Source organism: Glycine soja, chromosome 18 (assembly GCF_004193775.1).
Source record: "Glycine soja cultivar W05 chromosome 18, ASM419377v2, whole genome shotgun sequence".
NCBI lineage: Eukaryota > Viridiplantae > Streptophyta > Magnoliopsida > Fabales > Fabaceae > Glycine > Glycine soja.
In genome coordinates, this window is record NC_041019.1 from 7,606,015 (window position 1) to 7,625,796 (window position 19,782).

The 19,782-nt window shown below is 30.2% G+C and overlaps 2 protein-coding genes across 2 annotated transcripts; both read left to right on the forward strand.

Moving 5' to 3' along the window:
* Positions 1-622: 622 nt before the first annotated feature.
* LOC114396322 (30S ribosomal protein S10, chloroplastic-like) lies at positions 623-4,883 on the forward strand. The gene is made up of 3 exons (XM_028358229.1): positions 623-953; positions 1,543-1,602; positions 4,268-4,883. The coding sequence occupies exons 1-3, from the start codon at positions 708-710 to the stop codon at positions 4,577-4,579; spliced, it is 618 nt and encodes a 205-aa protein (XP_028214030.1). The 5' UTR covers positions 623-707; the 3' UTR covers positions 4,580-4,883.
* Positions 4,884-11,030: 6,147 nt separating this feature from the next.
* On the forward strand, positions 11,031-12,591 carry LOC114396321 (serine acetyltransferase 1, chloroplastic-like). The gene has a single exon (XM_028358228.1). The coding sequence runs from the start codon at positions 11,165-11,167 to the stop codon at positions 12,338-12,340; it is 1,176 nt and encodes a 391-aa protein (XP_028214029.1). The 5' UTR covers positions 11,031-11,164; the 3' UTR covers positions 12,341-12,591.
* Positions 12,592-19,782: the final 7,191 nt, after the last annotated feature.

The window sequence follows — 19,782 nt, forward strand, 5'->3', positions numbered from 1 at the left end:
AAATTATGTTTGTCAATATATTTTTTAAGTGATGAGTAAGCAGATCTAGTTCATCCTACACTCTTCCAAATGGACTGATCGGTGGACACAACTACAATTTCAAAATAAATATATTTTTTCTCTTAAAAAAATAATCAATTATGTTCAACTATATATATTTTGTTCAAAAAGTCTTAATAAATCTCTAACAATATATTCAATTACAAAAGTTTTAATACAACCAAATAAATTTTCAATATAAATGTAAAGAAATTTTGAATTAAACCCTTAGAATTAATTGGATTTAAATTGAATTGAATTAGTGATTACAGGTCAACCCGTAGATCTTGTGATCCAAACTCACAGCTCGTGAATTATAAGACTCAAAATTCTGCATAATCATAAATTCTTAAAGAAAAAATTGATCTATAATCCTAATCCCACGGACCACAGGTTCCACCGGCCAATCCAAGGACCTGAGTCCCTTTATTCAACCCTACTAATAAGACCAAATGCCAATTTAATATTTAAAAGTTCGAAACGCAAAATACAATTGGGCCAGGCTAGTAGAATGTTGGTCTTGAAAGCCCATTTTCTATCGAGTTTAATAAAAAATAAAAAAAGAACATAAATTTTGGATAATTCTCTGCAAAATTGTCATAGCACAACCTTCTATCGCTTCACACACAAGTTCATTCACAGAGAGATAGAATCACTGAAGAGCTTCAATGGCGGTTTCTCTCTCTGTTACTCCTCTTTCTCTCTCCAATTCTTCTCCTTCTCTATCTTCCAAGCCAAAGTTTCCATCTTTGTGCTTTCTCTCTGGCAACAACACCTTGAGGGTCAAATGCCCAAAACCTTCGCACTCAACAACTGTTGTTCATGTTGCTCCAGAAGCGTTGGATTCTTCACCTGATCCCTTAGACCCACCTCCAGAAACCCTTGATGATGACTCTGACGCCACCACCTTTGAGGTTTGTGTGTGTGTGTGAGAGAGAGTTTTGGTATTTCTTCATTAGGGGATAGATTGTTTTCTGGAATGTACTAATTCAGCATGTGTGTGCTATTATGTGTCAAACAATAGTCATTGTGTTTGTACAAAATGTAAGATTTGTGGAGATAAGGTGAAGTGTATACTGGAAATTATGACAATGGTATTCTTTCTGCCTTTTGCAATGTCTTATCTTGTTTGTTAGGAGGTTTAGGAAGTATAATTGCACTGGGTTCTATGTTGTTAAGTTTTAGCTTGGCTTGTGTTTTCCTAACTTTTTGTTTTGTAGAATGGAGAGAAAATGGGGGAGGGTAGAAAAGTTTGAAATTTTAAATTGAAGAGAAAATGAAAAGAGAGAAAAGTTTGAATTTTTGTTTCTAGAAGTCAATTTTTCTTTCCACTTTCCCTTTAACTGAACAAAAGAAACTACATTGTTATCTTTGTTTTCTTTCCTCTCGTCCAACATATCATCAATGTTTTGAGCTCAATAGCGAAGTGGGGGTTTAGATGTCAGGTGGCATGATGCAATTACCAATTAGTATCCTTGTTAATGCAATGTTTTGATGCTTTAGGTTGGTGACCTGGGGACTCCTAGCACTTCGGCAATTAGCATTGGTGGCGATGCAGATACAGTATGTTGATCAATTCCCTATTTCCAGTTGTGATTTGATATTTGTTTCGTTTTGGGGTTTTACATTATCTTTTACATGTGAAGCATAAATTTTGAATGTGCATTATATTTGATAAAAAATTGTTTAAGAATTATTATAAGAAATTGATTGAACATTTCTATCTGTGAATTGTGTTTGGTAAATCAGGGAAGAGGTTAAATAAGTTGTATTGATGCTAGCCAGTTAATCAGCATTGAAACATATGCCTCCTAATCAAAAGTATGACATAGTTCCTTGACGAGGTGACATTGGCCCTCAGTATTATTAATGACTGCCATGTGTGCAATTGACAATTTTGTTGTGATAATTTTTGTGTGAATTCTATTTCATGAGTTAATTTGAAAGGTTATTGAAATTACACGATTGCATGGTTCACAATTTGAATAGCATAATTTGATACAGTTAAGTGATTTGCATCATGTGATGAATCACATATGGCTTTGAATCATGTGATAAATTAGTGTGATTCAGTATCATTGGTATGAATCATGATTTGGCAATTTGCTGATATATTTTTTTTTATGCTCTTTTTTTTCGCCAATTCTCATCAGAGAAACCAATGAGAATCTTAAATTGTTAAATAAAAAGGATCGGATGGAGTTATTCTTAGTACCAAAAAAAACATTCTCCCTATTTGATTATTCCATTGTTTTGTCTTCATTCTTCTGAAACAGTGGCTTGGCTTTATACAATCACTCATTTGCTCTAAAACCCTATTTGGCTATTCAGCCTATTCTGTTGCTCCGTGTTCATCTTTTAGAAACAGAGGCTTCATACAGTCACTCTCTCTAATCTCTATATGCAATTTATTTGGATATATCATTGCCCTCTTTTCATTCTTTTGAAGCATAGCACTTTATGTGGCTCCTAAGGCTAAGAAAATGGGAAAGAAGGATGTTTCCTGAGAACATTTTATTGTTCTTGACTATGAATTACACATCAAATATAATTACCAATATCCACAAAAACAATGTGAGGTAGCTCACTTAGTAGAAACTTTTAAAGAGTTAAGACTTGTGAGTTTTAACTATGAATTTTGGCTGATGATTGATTGTATTATAATATTAGTGGATTTTACTTTTCCATAGCGATATGCGAAATTTAAATATTATGTCATTTTGCATAGTGATATGTGTGATTTTAGAGCATTTTATTAATATTGAGCAATGCATGACGATTGACATTTTCCAAACCAAACCGTTCACAATACAGTTTGTGATTTGACATCTATGACGAATCTATATAACAATGTATTATTCCATGATGCTTGAAGGGCTATTAGTGTTGGATCCTCCCCTCTTTCATTTATAAAAAAGGGCCTAACTAAGACTGAGTAACACTACAGGGTATAGAGGAAAGAGGACCCAACAATAATTAGTTTGTAAAAAGGTAATCGAGTTCAAAGAAGGGCCTGGTAGTATCCTTAAAACCATTGTCCAAGGATGTGTTCCAGTTGATGCATATCAGCAAATTTTTCCTTCCTGAAGTGAAGAGTGTGGCTAAACACAATCTCCCATATCTTGCTTATTGGATACCTGATGTACTCCACCAATTTGTTGTAGTTGAGTAGTTTCTTTTGCTGGATGGTTAGTTGTTGAAAAAGTAAAGGCAACAATTAGAATCTGTTAGGCACTCCTATTTGGTAAAAAGGAAACAGAGGCAACAAGTGTGGGATGAGTTGTGGTAAAGTTAGAGGTTGTGCAGGATAGAGGGGAAAAGGGAGGAAATGAAAGAGGTAGGCTATCATTTGGGTGGTTTTGGGATGGCTGTTTCCCAGGGCAGAGAACTTTTCCTTCTGATTTGTTTTCTTTCCTTCTTAATTTTTATACTTACTGCATATTCCCTTGTAATCCGAGCACTGTTTCTGAGTATTTTGTCTATTTTTCCACAGTAGATTCAGTTCCTATAAAAATTACTCTGAATAAACTATACAGTGACTGTTTTAGTGGTCAAAATTAGGTATTATGATTTATTATTTAATGAGATTGTAATTTGTAATCATTAAAAATATTAACAAAAATAAATTAAACTCTTACTCAACATATCTGGCTGCATCTGTGGCAGAAAGATGTGCATTTTAACATTGTTAAATGTAAAATTTACATGTGATTCTTTTTTTCCATGCTTCACTTTGATAATATAAATAGTTGAACATATGATTGGTGCATTAGAAAATAATACTCTTGTAATCACTGTTCTCAAGGATGTGCTTAGCAATCTTCCATAGTTTATAAATCATTTATTCTGGATTATACATTTATTTTGACCTAAAATGTTTCTACTGCTCATGGTACCTAGTGTAGTATAGGTTGCTCATAACTGTTGGATTAGTGATATTTCCTATGATAATTTCTAGTTATTCATTGATGAGAAGGGGATGTGTACATTGCAATTCTATTAATTTTGTGCATTGAATTAATGTGGATTCAACATGCTGCTAGCTTATTTTTCATGAGTTTCTTTGTGAAATTATCTGTAAGTACAGTTGAAATGTCCAAAAGCAACTTAATAGTCTTTGAATATTAATTTTAAGCATTGATTTGAATCTCTTGTGTCTAACCAGGAATTAGAATAACAATTTGTGACATGCCTTTTTTTTTTGTGTATTGCTTGTTCCTATTCTCAGATGGCACCAAAGCAGAAGATTAGAATCAAGCTTAGATCTTACTGGGTGCCCTTGATAGAGGATTCCTGCAAGCAGATATTAGATGCAGCAAGGAATACCAATGCAAAAACGATGGGACCTGTGCCATTACCAACCAAGAAGCGAATCTACTGTGTTCTTAAATCCCCACACGTACATAAGGATGCTCGGTTCCATTTCGAGATCAGAACACACCAGCGTCTCGTTGATATTCTATACCCTACAGCTCAAACAATAGATTCTCTGATGCAATTAGATCTTCCTGCTGGTGTTGATGTGGAGGTCAAGCTCTAGAGATATTTGCTTTTCAGGTTGCTAACCATTTTGAATCTGAGTGAGGTTCAACTTGTTATATCAATGGCCAAAATATATTGGCAGATATCATGTATTTCACTGCCTAAACTTGATTTCAATGAACAATGTTAAAATCCTTTTGCTTGCTTCCCCCTTTTGTCCCCAACAAGGTTTCAATTAGTGTATTCCTGATTTCCTGTTCTTGCTTAGATATTTGTATATCATATAAAATGTTATGTAATTCTGATGTGCCCACAATCGCTTCATTTTTTTCTCTTGAAAATTATGCTTATGAATTTATTTATTTTGATCTCAAAGTTATGTACTATGTCATTCTTGTAGCTTTTAATTAAGGGACTAAATGATTGAGGGTCTGTTCCATTTGAGAGAATTTTTGTTTTGTTTTAATTCACTATTTTCATAATTATAAAATTGTTCCTTGTTTTCCTTTTTTTCATCTTTACTAATATTTTTTTATTACTATGTTTTCCTTGTTTTCCTTGTGTTCCTTGAGGGCGAGCCCTGGTGCAGCGGTAAAGTTGTGCCTTGGTGACTTGTTGGTCATGGGTTCGAATCCGGAAACAGCCTCTTTGCATATGCAAGGGTAAGGCTGCGTACAATATCCCTCCCCCATACCTTCGCATAGCGAAGAGCCTCTGGGCAATGGGGCACGAAGTTTTATGTTATTGCCTTATTGGTATGGAACATCAACTAGTTTTATGGATTTGTCGAAATACTTGGCTGGTCACCTTTGCAGGAAACGGAGAAAATAACAATGAAGTCTTCATTTCCTTTACAAATCCTTGAAAAGGGGAAATAAAGAGAAGTTATCTGCTGGCTTTTATTTCTTGGGTTTATTTGACTTCAACTTTGCTCTCCTGTTTTACCCATGCCAAAATATATTCAAAACTAGTAAGATTATTCTGTCATCTTAAATTGAAGAACTAAAAATTTCTTACTATATTCTATTGAAGTTGCAGCTCTTATTCTTACTATGATATTTTCAAGTTTCATATGCATGGCAATATTCGTCAGTGTTTTAACTTCTACGTAGCTCCGGAAATAGATATGTATTTGGTGTATGTTTCTTTTGTTAAAAAATCAAGCAAGTGACTATTTATCTATACCCTTAATACCACCTCATCGACGCGTTCACTTGCTGTTGTTGATTTCTTAACCGGTTTCTGTTGCATTATGTTTCCATTTTTACTATTTTAAAAATGGTTGTTCATTTTCTGGGAGCATTTGTCTCTTGGTGGAAACTTGCAAATTGTTGCTATGAAAATCCTCTAATGAGAAAATTGGCATATATTTCAACCATCTATGTTCATGTTGAGTCCTTCCTTGATGGAGCATTCATTGTTAAACAATGTGGCATTGGCCCACATTCACGTGAAATGGAGTAGCTAACGAAAGTGCTTTGGGATATTTGTCTGTATGAAAAGTGCTTATGGATATTTATTTAATTAAGGATCATTTTCCAAAATTTATTGATTGAAATAAGTGTTTATTTTAATAAAATAAATAATATTCTATTTTTTTAGTGTATTTGTCTAAACTGCTTCTGTTTAAAAGAATTTTTTTAATAAATCTTATCTCCTTATTAAAAAAGTGCTTATACGAAAAATGCTTATTTTAAGGTTATTTTTTTTTAAAATTTAAACAAACTCACTCTAAATTGTTTTATCCTTTAGCATCTTATTTATTTATTTATGTACCAAAAAATATATATTCATTTATCTCACGTTGCTTGTGGAAGTGTGGAACTAATGTGAACCGTACCAACCATATCTCTTCTTACCTCTCTTATTGTCTTTTTGATACACGCGTTGGAACATGGATCTTGATTAAGAACATCATTTTAAAAATAACGATTGATCAAGTCAAGAATCGAGTACATAATTAGATTTAATTTTTTTCCACCTCCATTCATAATTCAGTATTTCCTTTTATACTTTTATATGGCTTACTAGTATTACTATTTATTTATTTTACAATAGGCAGAATTGGTGTTATGACCATATTACCATATTGAGTTAATTGTGGCTGTAATTTAAATTCAAATTACTAAACTCCGATGTAGATGCATTGTATACTTTCTCAAACTGTACAAGTAGCTGAATTGTTTTGTTTGTGAACTCATTAACTAGCCATTAATAAAATATTCCATAAAATGTAAGGAACAATGAGGGAGTATGTAGCATTTGAATGGTCAATACACGTATGAGTTTGCACAAGTATGTTACGTCTGGTTCTAAGGAATTGTTTCATAAATTAGAACAAAAATCAACATATCATGTACCTTTTTAGTGAAATTCAAGTACATCAAGCTAATGAAGTGATATCTCAAATCACAATTAGATGAATTTTGGTAAGAGATTGCTTAACTGGGAATATCTCATATATATTTAGCAAGACTTTCTAAGGCTAGCTAGAGTTTTATTCCAGAATAGGAAGTTAGCCAAATCCTGAAAAATCAATTGTGTGGCTACCAAATTACTATGTTTTATTGAGTATGCAACTTGCTGGATTAGCATCTTCAATAATGCAGACCCAGGTTTCATGGTGAGAGATATGGTGATAAAAGAAGGGTCAATTTGTCTTATCTTTTGCTAGGCTTGTCTCATAAAGCCCTCTCTGTCCTTTTGCCTAACCTTACCCAAATAGTCAAATTGCCATTAAATAATAGCCAAGACCCAAGAAGTTGACCATATAAAAGAAATAGAAAGAAAGAATATTTGGATATATGCAAGCTTCCAGGGATTAATTAATAAGCTCCTTGAACTAATAAGAAACACATATAAATTGGATTAAAGTAGAAGTCTCTGATTTGGTTGTTTTTCTTAGAGTAGATAAAAAATTTTAAAGGCAAATGAGAGACTGGAGTGAAAGTATGTTAAAAAAAATGTTCTGTCTTCACATGCAGTTTCAATGCTTCATGACGAGTTTGGTATGGTGCAAGTACTTTGCTCTTCAATATTTTTCAACAAGCAAGAAATGTTTATCATTTTTTTTTTTTTTACTTTTCCTCCTTTTGCTTCTTCCTGCAAAAAAATATTATTACACTACCCAGTTGAAATGTGTTCATAACATTGTATTCATATTTTTTGTCGGAAAAATTAATTTAATTTAGTTGAAGATATATAAAATTTTGTTCTAAAGAATTATAATACGTTTCTTTTGATATGATTTTATTAGAAATGTTATTGTAAATTAATTATTGACTTTGGCCCTCCACATATGTAAAGCTAGCTTCACCAATGATCTTATATATGTGTAGTCATTGTGTGATCGGTTTTGTGGTTATGTTGTCTTATTATAATCTTTTTTCTTTATTATAAAGAAGAGCTATTGTTTTGTTTCAATTTTGTTTAAAAAAAAGTTGATACATCTCTATCCTTTAATAATGCGTTTTAAAGAGCTCTTCATTGTCGTCCACTTTTAATTTTTGTTGAGAACTTGAGAATTGAGATGTTCCACACTTAGCATATCTCACGAGAATATACCATTGCACTGGCCCACTATAAGCAAAAAAACAAAAGGCAGAGAATCTATAAAATTATTTCATTTCTCTGTTGTAAGGCAATTCCAAAGGCTTTAGAAGAAAGGATGATGATTAGATAGGGACATATAAACATATACATATTGTTTACAATTCCAAACAATACGCAGCTATTCGTTTTAAATTTTTATAAATAGTTGCCCCATAAACAAGACAAAGATGCTCCCTGGCAAAGCTTAACCCAAAAGAAACTTTTCTTGTGAAGGTACCTTTTTCTTACTATTGCAATTTTCTTTAGAAACATCTAAGTACTTTACTAAAATTCAAGACCAGAGATAACACCCATCATAATCAATATATAAAAGATTCTCTTGTTTAATATTTATATTTATTCGGCCTAAACTTTTAAAATTATTTCAAATTTCAATTACCAATAAATTATTAGTTTGAGTAATACCGAACTCAATTTTTTTAAATAATATTTTAAATTTGAATCTTATAAATAAAAAAAATATAATTAAAAAAAATTCTACTAAAAATAAATAATTAAATTTTTCAGTAAAAGTTAATTATCGGATAAATATTTTTTTTATTAATATCGTGATGAAAATATCAATTATTCCTAACTATATACTATACAGATAGAAAACAAACAATAAATTAAATTTTAAATAGAAGAAAGCTAACAACAATATAAAATTGCTTAACTTAAAATAAACAAATCATTATTTAGTTTTAAAAAATTAAGATTACACATAACTTAAATTAGAGAGAAAAAAAAATATAATTAAGAAGAGAAAAAACGTAGTCGGCAAGTAATTTGAGGGGAGTGAGTGAGGATGAGGTGGAATCTTTTGGGTGACGTAATGGATTACATAACGAAGTCAAAGAACCATTGAATTTGAACGGCGGCTATTATTTACTCTTTACCTTATAATGCCCACTTTCAATTTTGTTTGTTAGTCCTATATTATTTTATTTATGTAAGACGTCATTGCAAATGTAAATTGTTTGTGAGTGTTAATTATGTTCTCTTTTTTCATAAAAAAAAATGTTGGAATTGAGTTGGATTCAAATTTTTAAAGTAAGACGTAATATTCAAGTTTCGTAAGTAAATAAATGAAATTAGGGAAAAAAATATTAAAAGTGTTCAATCAAGTTTTTATGAATTATTAAAAAAATTAATCAAAATTTTATATCAATAAATAATTATAAAAAATGTTAGTACATATTTAATCACATTAACCCGAACAAATCTAAATAGACTTTGGATCAAATTAAACCTAGTATTTTTTTAAGACGAGTTGAAGTTATACATTAGATGATCACAACTTAGTCTAAAGTAATATATTTTTTTAAAAAAATATTATTTCTAAAAAAATTGTATGTTAATCATAATTTTTTAACTTAATAAATAATGCTTGCGAAAATGTAATATAATATTATATTTATATTAATATCATTTATCTTAAAATATATTGTAAAATACATTTAATTATAGCTATTTCTTTAGTTTTACTATTTAATTATATATAATGTTAAGGTTGTTATCAAAATTTGTTTTTGACAGATTACCAAAACATATATATAATGCTAAGTTAATATGTTGTATGATAAATTGAGTTGATCCAGTTTTATTTCAAATATTTTGAGTTTTAATTAAATCGGAAACAAATTCAAAAACTTGATTCTATCATAATTTCGAGTCAAGTATAAGTATTAGTAAACTCGTCCCAGTGGCATGAATAACCCTGTATTCTTTTTACTGATAGTATCTCCGTGTGTCACATTTCACAGTTGAAAAATATTATTATTTTTTTAAGTTGAAAGATTATCAAAGTAAATGGGCAGTTTTCCAATATTTTTTTTTTTTGCATACATACGATTTTTAAAAAAATATTTTATTGATATTTAGATCTAAGTATCTAAATTAGAAGCATGTTTCAATTAAATTCATAAACAAATAAAAAAGGAAATTTTAAATATTAAAAAATTTAATACGTAAAGTTCATTTTATAAATATTCTCCAAGCATACAGTACCATGATATCCTTTTATCATTCAGTGTGAAGCTGCACATCGAACACGTAAACGCGATCCTTCACGGGTGACATTGCCACCAACCCTGCCCTACGACTTTTAGGTTGAAAATATTGATACAATATTTATTTATTTTGTTCATAATTAATTTTTGTTATGATATTTTATTGGTTATTTTAAACATTTTTTTATTTATAAAACTCGAATATGAGATTTTATTTAATTATAAATTTTTGTTATAATTTTTAACACTTTATATTTTTCACATTATAGTTAAAACTCTATAAATTAATAATGTTAAAATCGAATAAATTTATCAATTTAGAGAGTTATTAATTTATTGATAAATTAATAATTATTAATTTAAAGAGTTTTTAAATAATTATACTGTATATATCAAACAAAAAGGTAAATAAGTCTATACCTCTTAGAATTATGTTGCAGCCAACCTTGAAACTCAAAGTAAATTAGTAACTACGGTTGATATGGTTGATATGTATTGGAAATTAATAATGATTTTTGAAGTATAATAAATGTAAACAAGAAGAACAAATGTGTTCAATGTATTTTTAAGCAAGTTTGACATATATACATTAGATGAGCGTATTAAAGTATTCAAACCATATTTCATAAAAATTATTAATTTATAATTTTTTTAGGATTAAAAATTATAAAAGGATCTCACGAAAAATTATTATCTTATTATTTTATTAAATTTTTTAATTTGTTATATTAGTCCAACTCAAGACTTTATTATTTTAAAAAATTTATTAATTTAATGAGTATTAATTTAAAGAGTTTAGATTGATTTTATCCTAAGATGTTGTAATGTCTTCAATAAAAGAAGTTGCAAATCTCTCCTTAAGGTCTCTGATGTGGCCTCCGTAAGGCCAGTAGCAGCCCTTCCTTTCCTTTCCAAACACAAATCACATTCATTCACTCATCAATCGAATTCCCAATCGTCCACCATCACAAATAAAAATCATTTTCCCTTTCTAATTTATTACCAATATTATTTTTTCCCGGAAAATTTTCCTATTTTCCATGAATGTTCTGGCTCTAGGGCGCTTCCTCACTTCCCCCTTATATAAGACTTCCCCTCTCACTCCCTCCCCAATCCAATTCACACCCATTTTTCTTCATCCCCCAAAGTTTCAATCTTTGTATTCAATTCACCCTTTCTCTCTCTCCATGGCCACTTGTGTTGATGCCCCAACCCCTCTTTCTCGGAAGCCTAGCGGGTCCCAATCCGATGATCGTTCCTTCAATTACATGAAATTCTGCCGACCCACTTTCTCTGATCGCGTTCCCTGCATACCCATTTGCAAGAATCGTGACACTGCCTTCACACGCGTGGAGGAGTTTGACACATGTGTGGAGGATAATGATGATATTGAGGTTGAGGTTGTGGAGGGTGTTGATCTTTGGTTGAAGATTCAAGAGGAGGCAAGGTTAGATGTTGATCAAGAACCAATTTTATCCAGCTACTATTTCAGTTCCATTTTGTCTCACAAATCTTTGGAGAGTGCCTTGGCCAACCACCTCTCCACAAATTTGAGCAGCTTGAGCCTTCCAAGCAGCACCCTTTTTGACCTTTTCATGGGTGTTTTGGTTGATGATGGAGATGATGACATCGTAGGTGCTGTGAAGGATGATTTGATAGCTGTTAAGGAGAGGGACCCTGCTTGCATAAGTTATGTGCATTGCTTGCTGAATTTCAAGGGTTTTTTGGCATGTCAGGCTCATAGGATTGCTCACAAATTGTGGCTTCAAGGGAGGAAGGTCTTGGCGCTGTTGATTCAGAATAGGGTGTCTGAGGTTTTTGCTGTGGATATTCACCCTGGTGCCAAAATTGGACGTGGGATTTTGCTGGATCATGCAACAGGACTTGTTGTGGGGGAGACTGCAGTTATTGGGAATAATGTGTCAATTTTGCATAATGTGACATTGGGAGGGACTGGTAAGGCAAGTGGGGATAGACACCCTAAGATTGGTGATGGGGTGTTGATAGGTGCAGGGACTTGTATTTTGGGGAACATTAAGATTGGTGATGGAGCTAAGATTGGTGCTTGTTCTGTTGTGTTGAAGGAAGTGCCACCAAGGACTACTGCTGTTGGGAACCCTGCTAGGTTGGTTGGAGGGAAGGATAACCCTATTAAATTGGATAAGATGCCTAGTTTTACCATGGACCATACTTCATGGTCTGATTATGTTATATAGAAGCTAATTAATTGTCTAACATGTTTTAGAGTTTGTGTTTAGGTGGGAATTGTTTTGGTTGAGGGGGCTTGGTTGTTGTGCAAGAGAGAATCTAAGTTCTCCTGCTGACAACAGGGCGTCCTTTGAATCATCGTGTTAGATTTTTAAAGAATAGTTAGATGTAGTACTTTGTTGTTGTAAGGGGCCATGATGACAACCCTTTGTGTAAAATTTATGAATATGGATATTTCAGCTTGTTATGGTTACATTCGTGGTCTTATTGTTTTCTGCTAATCCTTGCTGAGGATTCAATTTGGTAGTAATCTAAAATTCCTGTAGACTTGTAGTGATATGGATGGCTTGCGTCTCTGTTTCTTCCATTGAAAAGTGTGAATGTATTGAAAAGTGTGAATGTCTGTTTTGAGTGTTTAAAATGGTAATCCAAACAGAATATAAGTCCTTTGAAAATTTGGTAGGATGGTACCTTAGTCTATGCTCAGCATCATCTTTTGGAAGAGGTCCCCCGTCATAGACTATCTTTCATTTTTTTAATTCATTATAAAAAATTTAAACAGAAGTTATCCTATTAAATAAATCATTCTTTCACATATGAATATAATAAAACTTTATAAAGCTTTGAGTATTTTAGAAGAGTTTACTAAGATAGTTTATTATATATTTATAAGTTATTTTTCAACTTATTTTAATAATTTCTAATTTCTTCTACGTATTTATACGAAAAATACACTTATTCAATGAATGCATAATTAAGTTGTTTACCTAAACCTGTACTTAGTTTCTCTCTGTCTACTTTTCTAGTGAAACTGTTTCCGTTGAGGTGATAACTATATTGAAGAAGAAAAATACTGAAGATCTATAAGTGTCTTTATTTCTGGTTTGGAACATCAAAACCATATTTATTATAAGAGTCAAGATTTTTTTCAATTTATGATTTGGACTTTGCATACAGAAAACCAATCACTACTGGAATCCGGAATAAAAAATTCCACTTAGCCGCTATCTTTTAAAGTTTTGAGAAACCAATAACCAACAAAATCAATAATGGAAAGGAGAATAAAATCAAAATTAATTTATTAGCATAAGTTGCGTTGCACCTTTAACATTGTAACTCTTTAATGGCCTTTCCTTTTCTTAGTGGTTACATGAATTTTGTAAAGATTCCATGATGCACCGATTTTATAAAACTTTAGTGAGTAGTGGCTGTGCTTAACAGCGTGATGAACAAGTTGGCCCAAAACATAAGTACTCCCTCCATTTCATTTTGCAAAACCATTCAATTAATTCACAACCCTTATAAAAATAGTTAATTTAGTTAATTAAATTAAAATTTTCAATTATTTGTACTATTTTTTTAAAATTATTCTTAATTTTTTTCAAATAATTATCTCTTTCTTCTCAGATAATAATTAACATAGATGAGTGAGCATTCAATTATATGAGGCTATATTCTCCAATCTTAACAAGGGAGAGAAAAAATAGCTTTTATTAATTTCTAAGTTTTCTTAATTTCTGCTTAAATTTTTTTTAATTAATTAAGGATGGTTTAAGAAAAAATAATTAATGCATTTGAAAATTAGAAAATGATCTTATGAAAAAGAAACAAAATTAATAAGTCATTGATTGGTGTGTTACTAGGTTCTATCCCCTTAAATAAAGTTTTAAAAAAATATTATTTATATTACAATATTTGAATATTACACTTGCATGAAAAATATTTAAAAATTGCACTATCAAAATATAACTCTAGAATAACATGCTTCATAAATTAGATTAAATATTTTTATTAGTACTATAATATTTAAAATATTACACATTTAGATATTTAAATATCACAATAGTTAGCGTCACACAGTTTTTTTTATTAAAGATTAAATACAAATTTATGAAGACTTTTCAATTATTGAAATTCATTAGCATTGAATAATTTAATCTTATAATTTGAATACATTATTTACATCAATGGAGACTTTTTAATAACTTATGTAATAATCAATTATACATTAAGTAAAAGTCTTTTATTTTTAAAAAATTAAATAATTGTTGAAAATGAAGTACATGAATTGCAATAATGAAGATTTTACAATAATCCATTAAACAAAACATATAATGAGGAACAAGCATTAAAAAATATGCTATTTTATTTTATTTTAAACAATAAAAGTTTTTTTTTTTTGCATTTGATATTATTAAAAAAATTCATGAATATAATAAATAAAGATACACATTCAAAAAAATTTAATTTTATCTTGACTTTAATTATGTGAAATTAAAAAAAGTGAAAATAAATATTTTTTTATATATTTTTTTTTGTTTGTATATGATTTCTATATTAAAAAAATCACAAGTATAATAAATGAGTGCATAACAATCCATACATATATGGATGAGTTCAAATATAAAAATTTAAAAAAAAAATCCATTATTATTCTCCCAATATTTAATTATGAAAAATAAAATACAATAATTAAAAAATCCAATGTTCATTATATGTCTTAGACTCCTAGTAATTAATATAATTTATTAAATAAATAAAAAAGTAATAATTAAGAAGGAAATGTCTTAAATGAATGCACAAATTTTAAAACTTGTAATTACAAAAATATTATTTTATTTCAACTTTATTATTTTCAATATAAAAAATCAGTGAAAAAATAATTTTTATTTACTATTTGTATCTGATCTTTTTTATTTTAAAAATTAAATTTATAAATATAAATATAATAAATAATTTTATAATAATGAATAAATAAGTGGATGAATTCAAGTTCTCAACAATGAAATTATTAAAATCTATTATCCTTCCTCAAATACCTAATAATTGAAAAAATAAAAAATGTGCATTAAAAACCTACCATACATTACATTAAATGTCCTTGTAATTAATACAATTTATTAAATAAAAAAATAAAGAAGGAATTGTCTAAGGTGTCCTTAGTTTGATAGAGAAAGAATGTGCTAAAATTATTTTCTTTATTATATATAAAAGATAATAATATTGATTTATCCTCTTATTCACATCATTATTTAATGTTTTTTTATTTTAAAAATATATATTTTTGGTTTTCTTTTCTTTCCCCCTTCTGTACCTCATTGCATAGTTACATCTAACCTTCGTTATGAGCTTATGGCCGCTGGGGCAAGACTAGGACAGGAAGACAAAAAGAAAGGCTGTCCCTTTTGCTTTGAAAGTACCCGACATTTTATTTGTTTGCATAAGTGGGGGAAGGATTTTTTTGTAATTGCACTTGTGTGTTTTTTATTTATTTTTTGCAAAAGCGACTTTTCAAATTTTTTTTTCACTTCATATTTTTCGACAAATTAATGATGCCTGGTTGTAGAGTGAATAAAAAACACTCACATTAGAAGCAGAATATCTTTTTTTTTTATTATAATTTATGTGAAAAAAATTTAAATACCGGCCGGTTTTATATGTGAAGTTAGAGGACCACTTAGCTTAATAACTTTGTTGTTTTTTTGGACAGAAAGCTTAATAACTTTGTTATTTACTAGAATTATTGGACAAGATTGACGGAAAGAACTAATTTAACTTAGGTTTGAAAGTTAGGATCAAAATAAAACAAAAGCAAAAGTTAGAGAATTAAATAATGGTCGAATTTATTTTTGTACAAATGCACCTATGCTAATTAATTAATGTGTTTGGCAGTAATTATTAACCGAAATTGATATGACACTTTGATGTTTATAGTTAATACACTGAAATTATTTTTTAAGCGACATAAAGAAAAGGATAGATTAAAGAGAATGTATAATGTTTTTTTTATTATATTCTGGTATTTTAAAAAAATATGCATAAAAATTAATATTATTTAATTTTTAAAGGACGACATGGTTGATGACTTGAAGTACAAAACATGTATAGAAGTCCAAAGATGATGCCACTTGCTCCCAAGTGAACGTGTTGAGTTGTACACACTTAAGATAATTTATCCCACGCTAATCAATTCCGTGTGGGAAGGTGAAAACCAAAATCAAATCATGCAACAAGACATTATTGGCTCTCAGCTGTATAATTTGAAGTCAAAAAATTGCTGTTGTGGTGTCCAAAATTGTTAAGATTATTGGTCAGCCAATTATATCTACCCTCGTGTTGGATGAGATTAAGTTATGAATCAGAGCCAGGTGCTCAAGCTCTTCTTAGAAAGTTAAGAGTCAGAATGTCAAGCTATTGAATTGGTATGATCAATTGGTATACCCCAATGGTGGCAACACATCTTTATATCTAGAAGTAAAGGCTTATAAAGTAATTAGCAAGGTATATATACTTTCTGTTTACGACTCTTTTAATCTTTCTTTTTTCATCATATTTTTCATGAAAAATAATCTTATTCTAATTAGACAATATTATTATGGAAGATAATATTTTCCTTCCTACCAATACTTAAACTTGAAATCCCAGGCTAAACCAGCTACAACAACATATGCCCCAATTGATTGACACTTACTACGTAATGGTATTGGTGTAATTTTACATTCATATTATATATTCCTCAAATGTTTACGTACTAGGATTACAAGAATCTTCGTGCCCGCAAATGTCAACCTTGACCCGTCGCAACTTTGATGCATGAAAAATACTTGTTTTTGACGAGTATGAATACTAATTAATATTATCCGAAAGATATATTAATTATATTCTCTTACTTATTTCATTCTTGAAAAGTGTTAGGAATGCATTTTCTAGTATGCTCTTTTAAACATACTTTTTAATTGGTTTACATTTATCAAAAATTATAAAATTAAAAAGATAATAATTAAATATGACTAGGACTTACAATTATTTTCTTTTATTTTCAATAAATTTCAATCAATAATAAAAAGTTTGTTTGAAGTTCTCTTCATCTTTTTATGAGAGACTTGACATCTTTTATCCTAAATTGTAATTAATAGGTTGAATTTAAGTTATGAATTATTGCATTTTTATGGTTTATTCAATTTAATGACATCTAAATTAGTTTTAGATTTAAAATTAGACAACAAATATACTATTATAAAATAATAATAATTTTCAGAAGATGAAAATGGGGTGGAACAAGTATACCCAACTTTAAAGACAGAGACGAAAAACGATATATTCATTCCCACTTTGCTTGGCATGTTGCATACCTATTATTACATGTCATTTTCCAACACCTAATCACTTTTTCTCAACGTCCATATTTTGAACGTTTGTTTGCCAAAGAATCAGGTTTGTGGTTAAATTTAAGAAATGTGTTTAGTAAATAGGATGTTTCTTTTAGATTTTGACTTTTGAGTATTGGGACCTCGTTACCTCTCCTATATGTAATGTGGTACCATGTCAGTGAAAAATTTCGTCGGACGCCTAAGAGTACATGACAAGACAAATCACACACTAATAAGTCAAGTCATTCTCACTAGGTAAAATCATAGAGAGACCAGTCGGAGTCACGTTGTTTTATGAGAATGCTCCAACCATGTGGGATCGACACAGGCTTAAAGGAGCACTCAAACCGGGTGTATTTACTCCTAAGGTATACACTCCGAAGAGTCCGTCAAAGCCTCTCCCTCCTAATTCAGGTCCAACCCAGAAAAAAAAAATTAGCACACAAACTCTATCTATGAACTGTACAAAACACATGACTTCTCAATTGTTCTCAAAATAATTTTATCTCGTCACGCTTGTGATTAAACTCGTCAGGTCCCCTCAGTGGTTCTCATGATAATACTCGTCCCCCTTAAAGGGTCTTATAGTCGTGTGATTGTCCAATTCATAGCTCACAACTCAATGCACACCACATCTCAATGCACACATATATTACAAGTCAATACACACTTAATTTATCTCATACATTCGGTTTCAATCACAATGGTTCAATCTCAATTTAACATGTTATCATACCTCATAAATCATATACACTTTACCTATGAACTATGCAATACACACGACTCCTCAATTGTTCTCAAAATAATTTTATCTCGTCGCGCAAAAACTCGTCACCCTTAAAGGGTCTTACAATTGTGTGATTGCACAGTTCATAGCTCACAACTTAATACACACATCTCAATACACATGTATATTTCTCTATGCATCACAGGTTCAATTTATCACATACTCACAATTTGAAACACAACTTCATAATCTCAATATAACAATTTATACAAAAGGTTTATCACAACATGGGGAGTAACACCCCTCAAATAATTTCACACAATTATATCAAAATCAATTAATCAAAATAATAGGTATAAAAAAAATGAAAACACTAAGAGCACTCAATTTTATCAACCAATTCGCATCAGGACATCAATATTGTATTTATAATCATAAAGGAAAAAATTATAATTCAATAAACATCCCAAATAAACCCAAATTTAATCTGCTGAGGATTCCTACACATGTTCATTCTAACTTCAATTGCGATAAACTTATCCCTTACCTCTAAGTGGGCTCACGTGTGTATTCTGACAGCGTAGCGGCATTTCTAGTAATTTCCTAAGATTCCTTGAGCTTTTCCTCTGATAGGGTTTCCAAGCATTAGAGAGAAAGAGAAGAGATTAAAGTCTTCCTTTTGTACTGTCTTCATGCAATTCACTTTTCTCCCTCCATGAATATTATTTCTCATATCCCAACGGTAAGAGTGTGTGGAATTGAATTGTGAACTAGGTGTATGAATTTCACGATGATCCAACGGTTAACGAGTCCAAGGTCATAGTTTTATTGGACATATTTTGAGTCTCTATGAGAAAAGAAAAAACTACGATGCGAAGGACATTTCTCTTAGCTCCGATATTTTCTTGCAGTTTCCAACGATGAGAGTGCTTATAAATGAGTTGCGAACCTAGTGCTGATATATCATGACGATCCAACAGTTAACGAGTCTGAGATCGTCATTTTACTAAGACATGTTTGAGTGTATGCAGGAAAAAGATAGGGTTTTTGGAGGGGAAAATAGAAAACGAAATTGAGAGGAAGAAGAGGCGTATAATTTATCGTCAATCTTAAAACTGACCTAACATGTCTTTGTTTATAGCTAGGGTACTCACAACCTATTGTTTACTCTATTTATTTATTTATTATTATTTTATAAAAATGAACTCTATTTTATTTCCTATCAAATGAATAAATCAAATATTTTTTTTTATTTTCCTTCAAACCATTATTTTAATACAGCTATTTCTCCTTATTCATTTAATTATAAAAATCTCCATTTTCTAAAACTCTATTTTAAAAAAAAACCTTTTTAATTTATTTACGAAAAATGAGATGTTACAAGGAGCCTTTTGGTACTAGGGTATGGTAGTTAGTTTAATCTTGCTTAGACTAGCTATGAAAGTAGAATTAGTAAGATAATGGTTTGCCTGATTACTATTTTCAAAAACTACTTTGGTTAAAAAATAAGAAAATAGATACTTACACCAAGTTCATACCTAACCACTTGCAATACCACTCTAGAGGACTCATT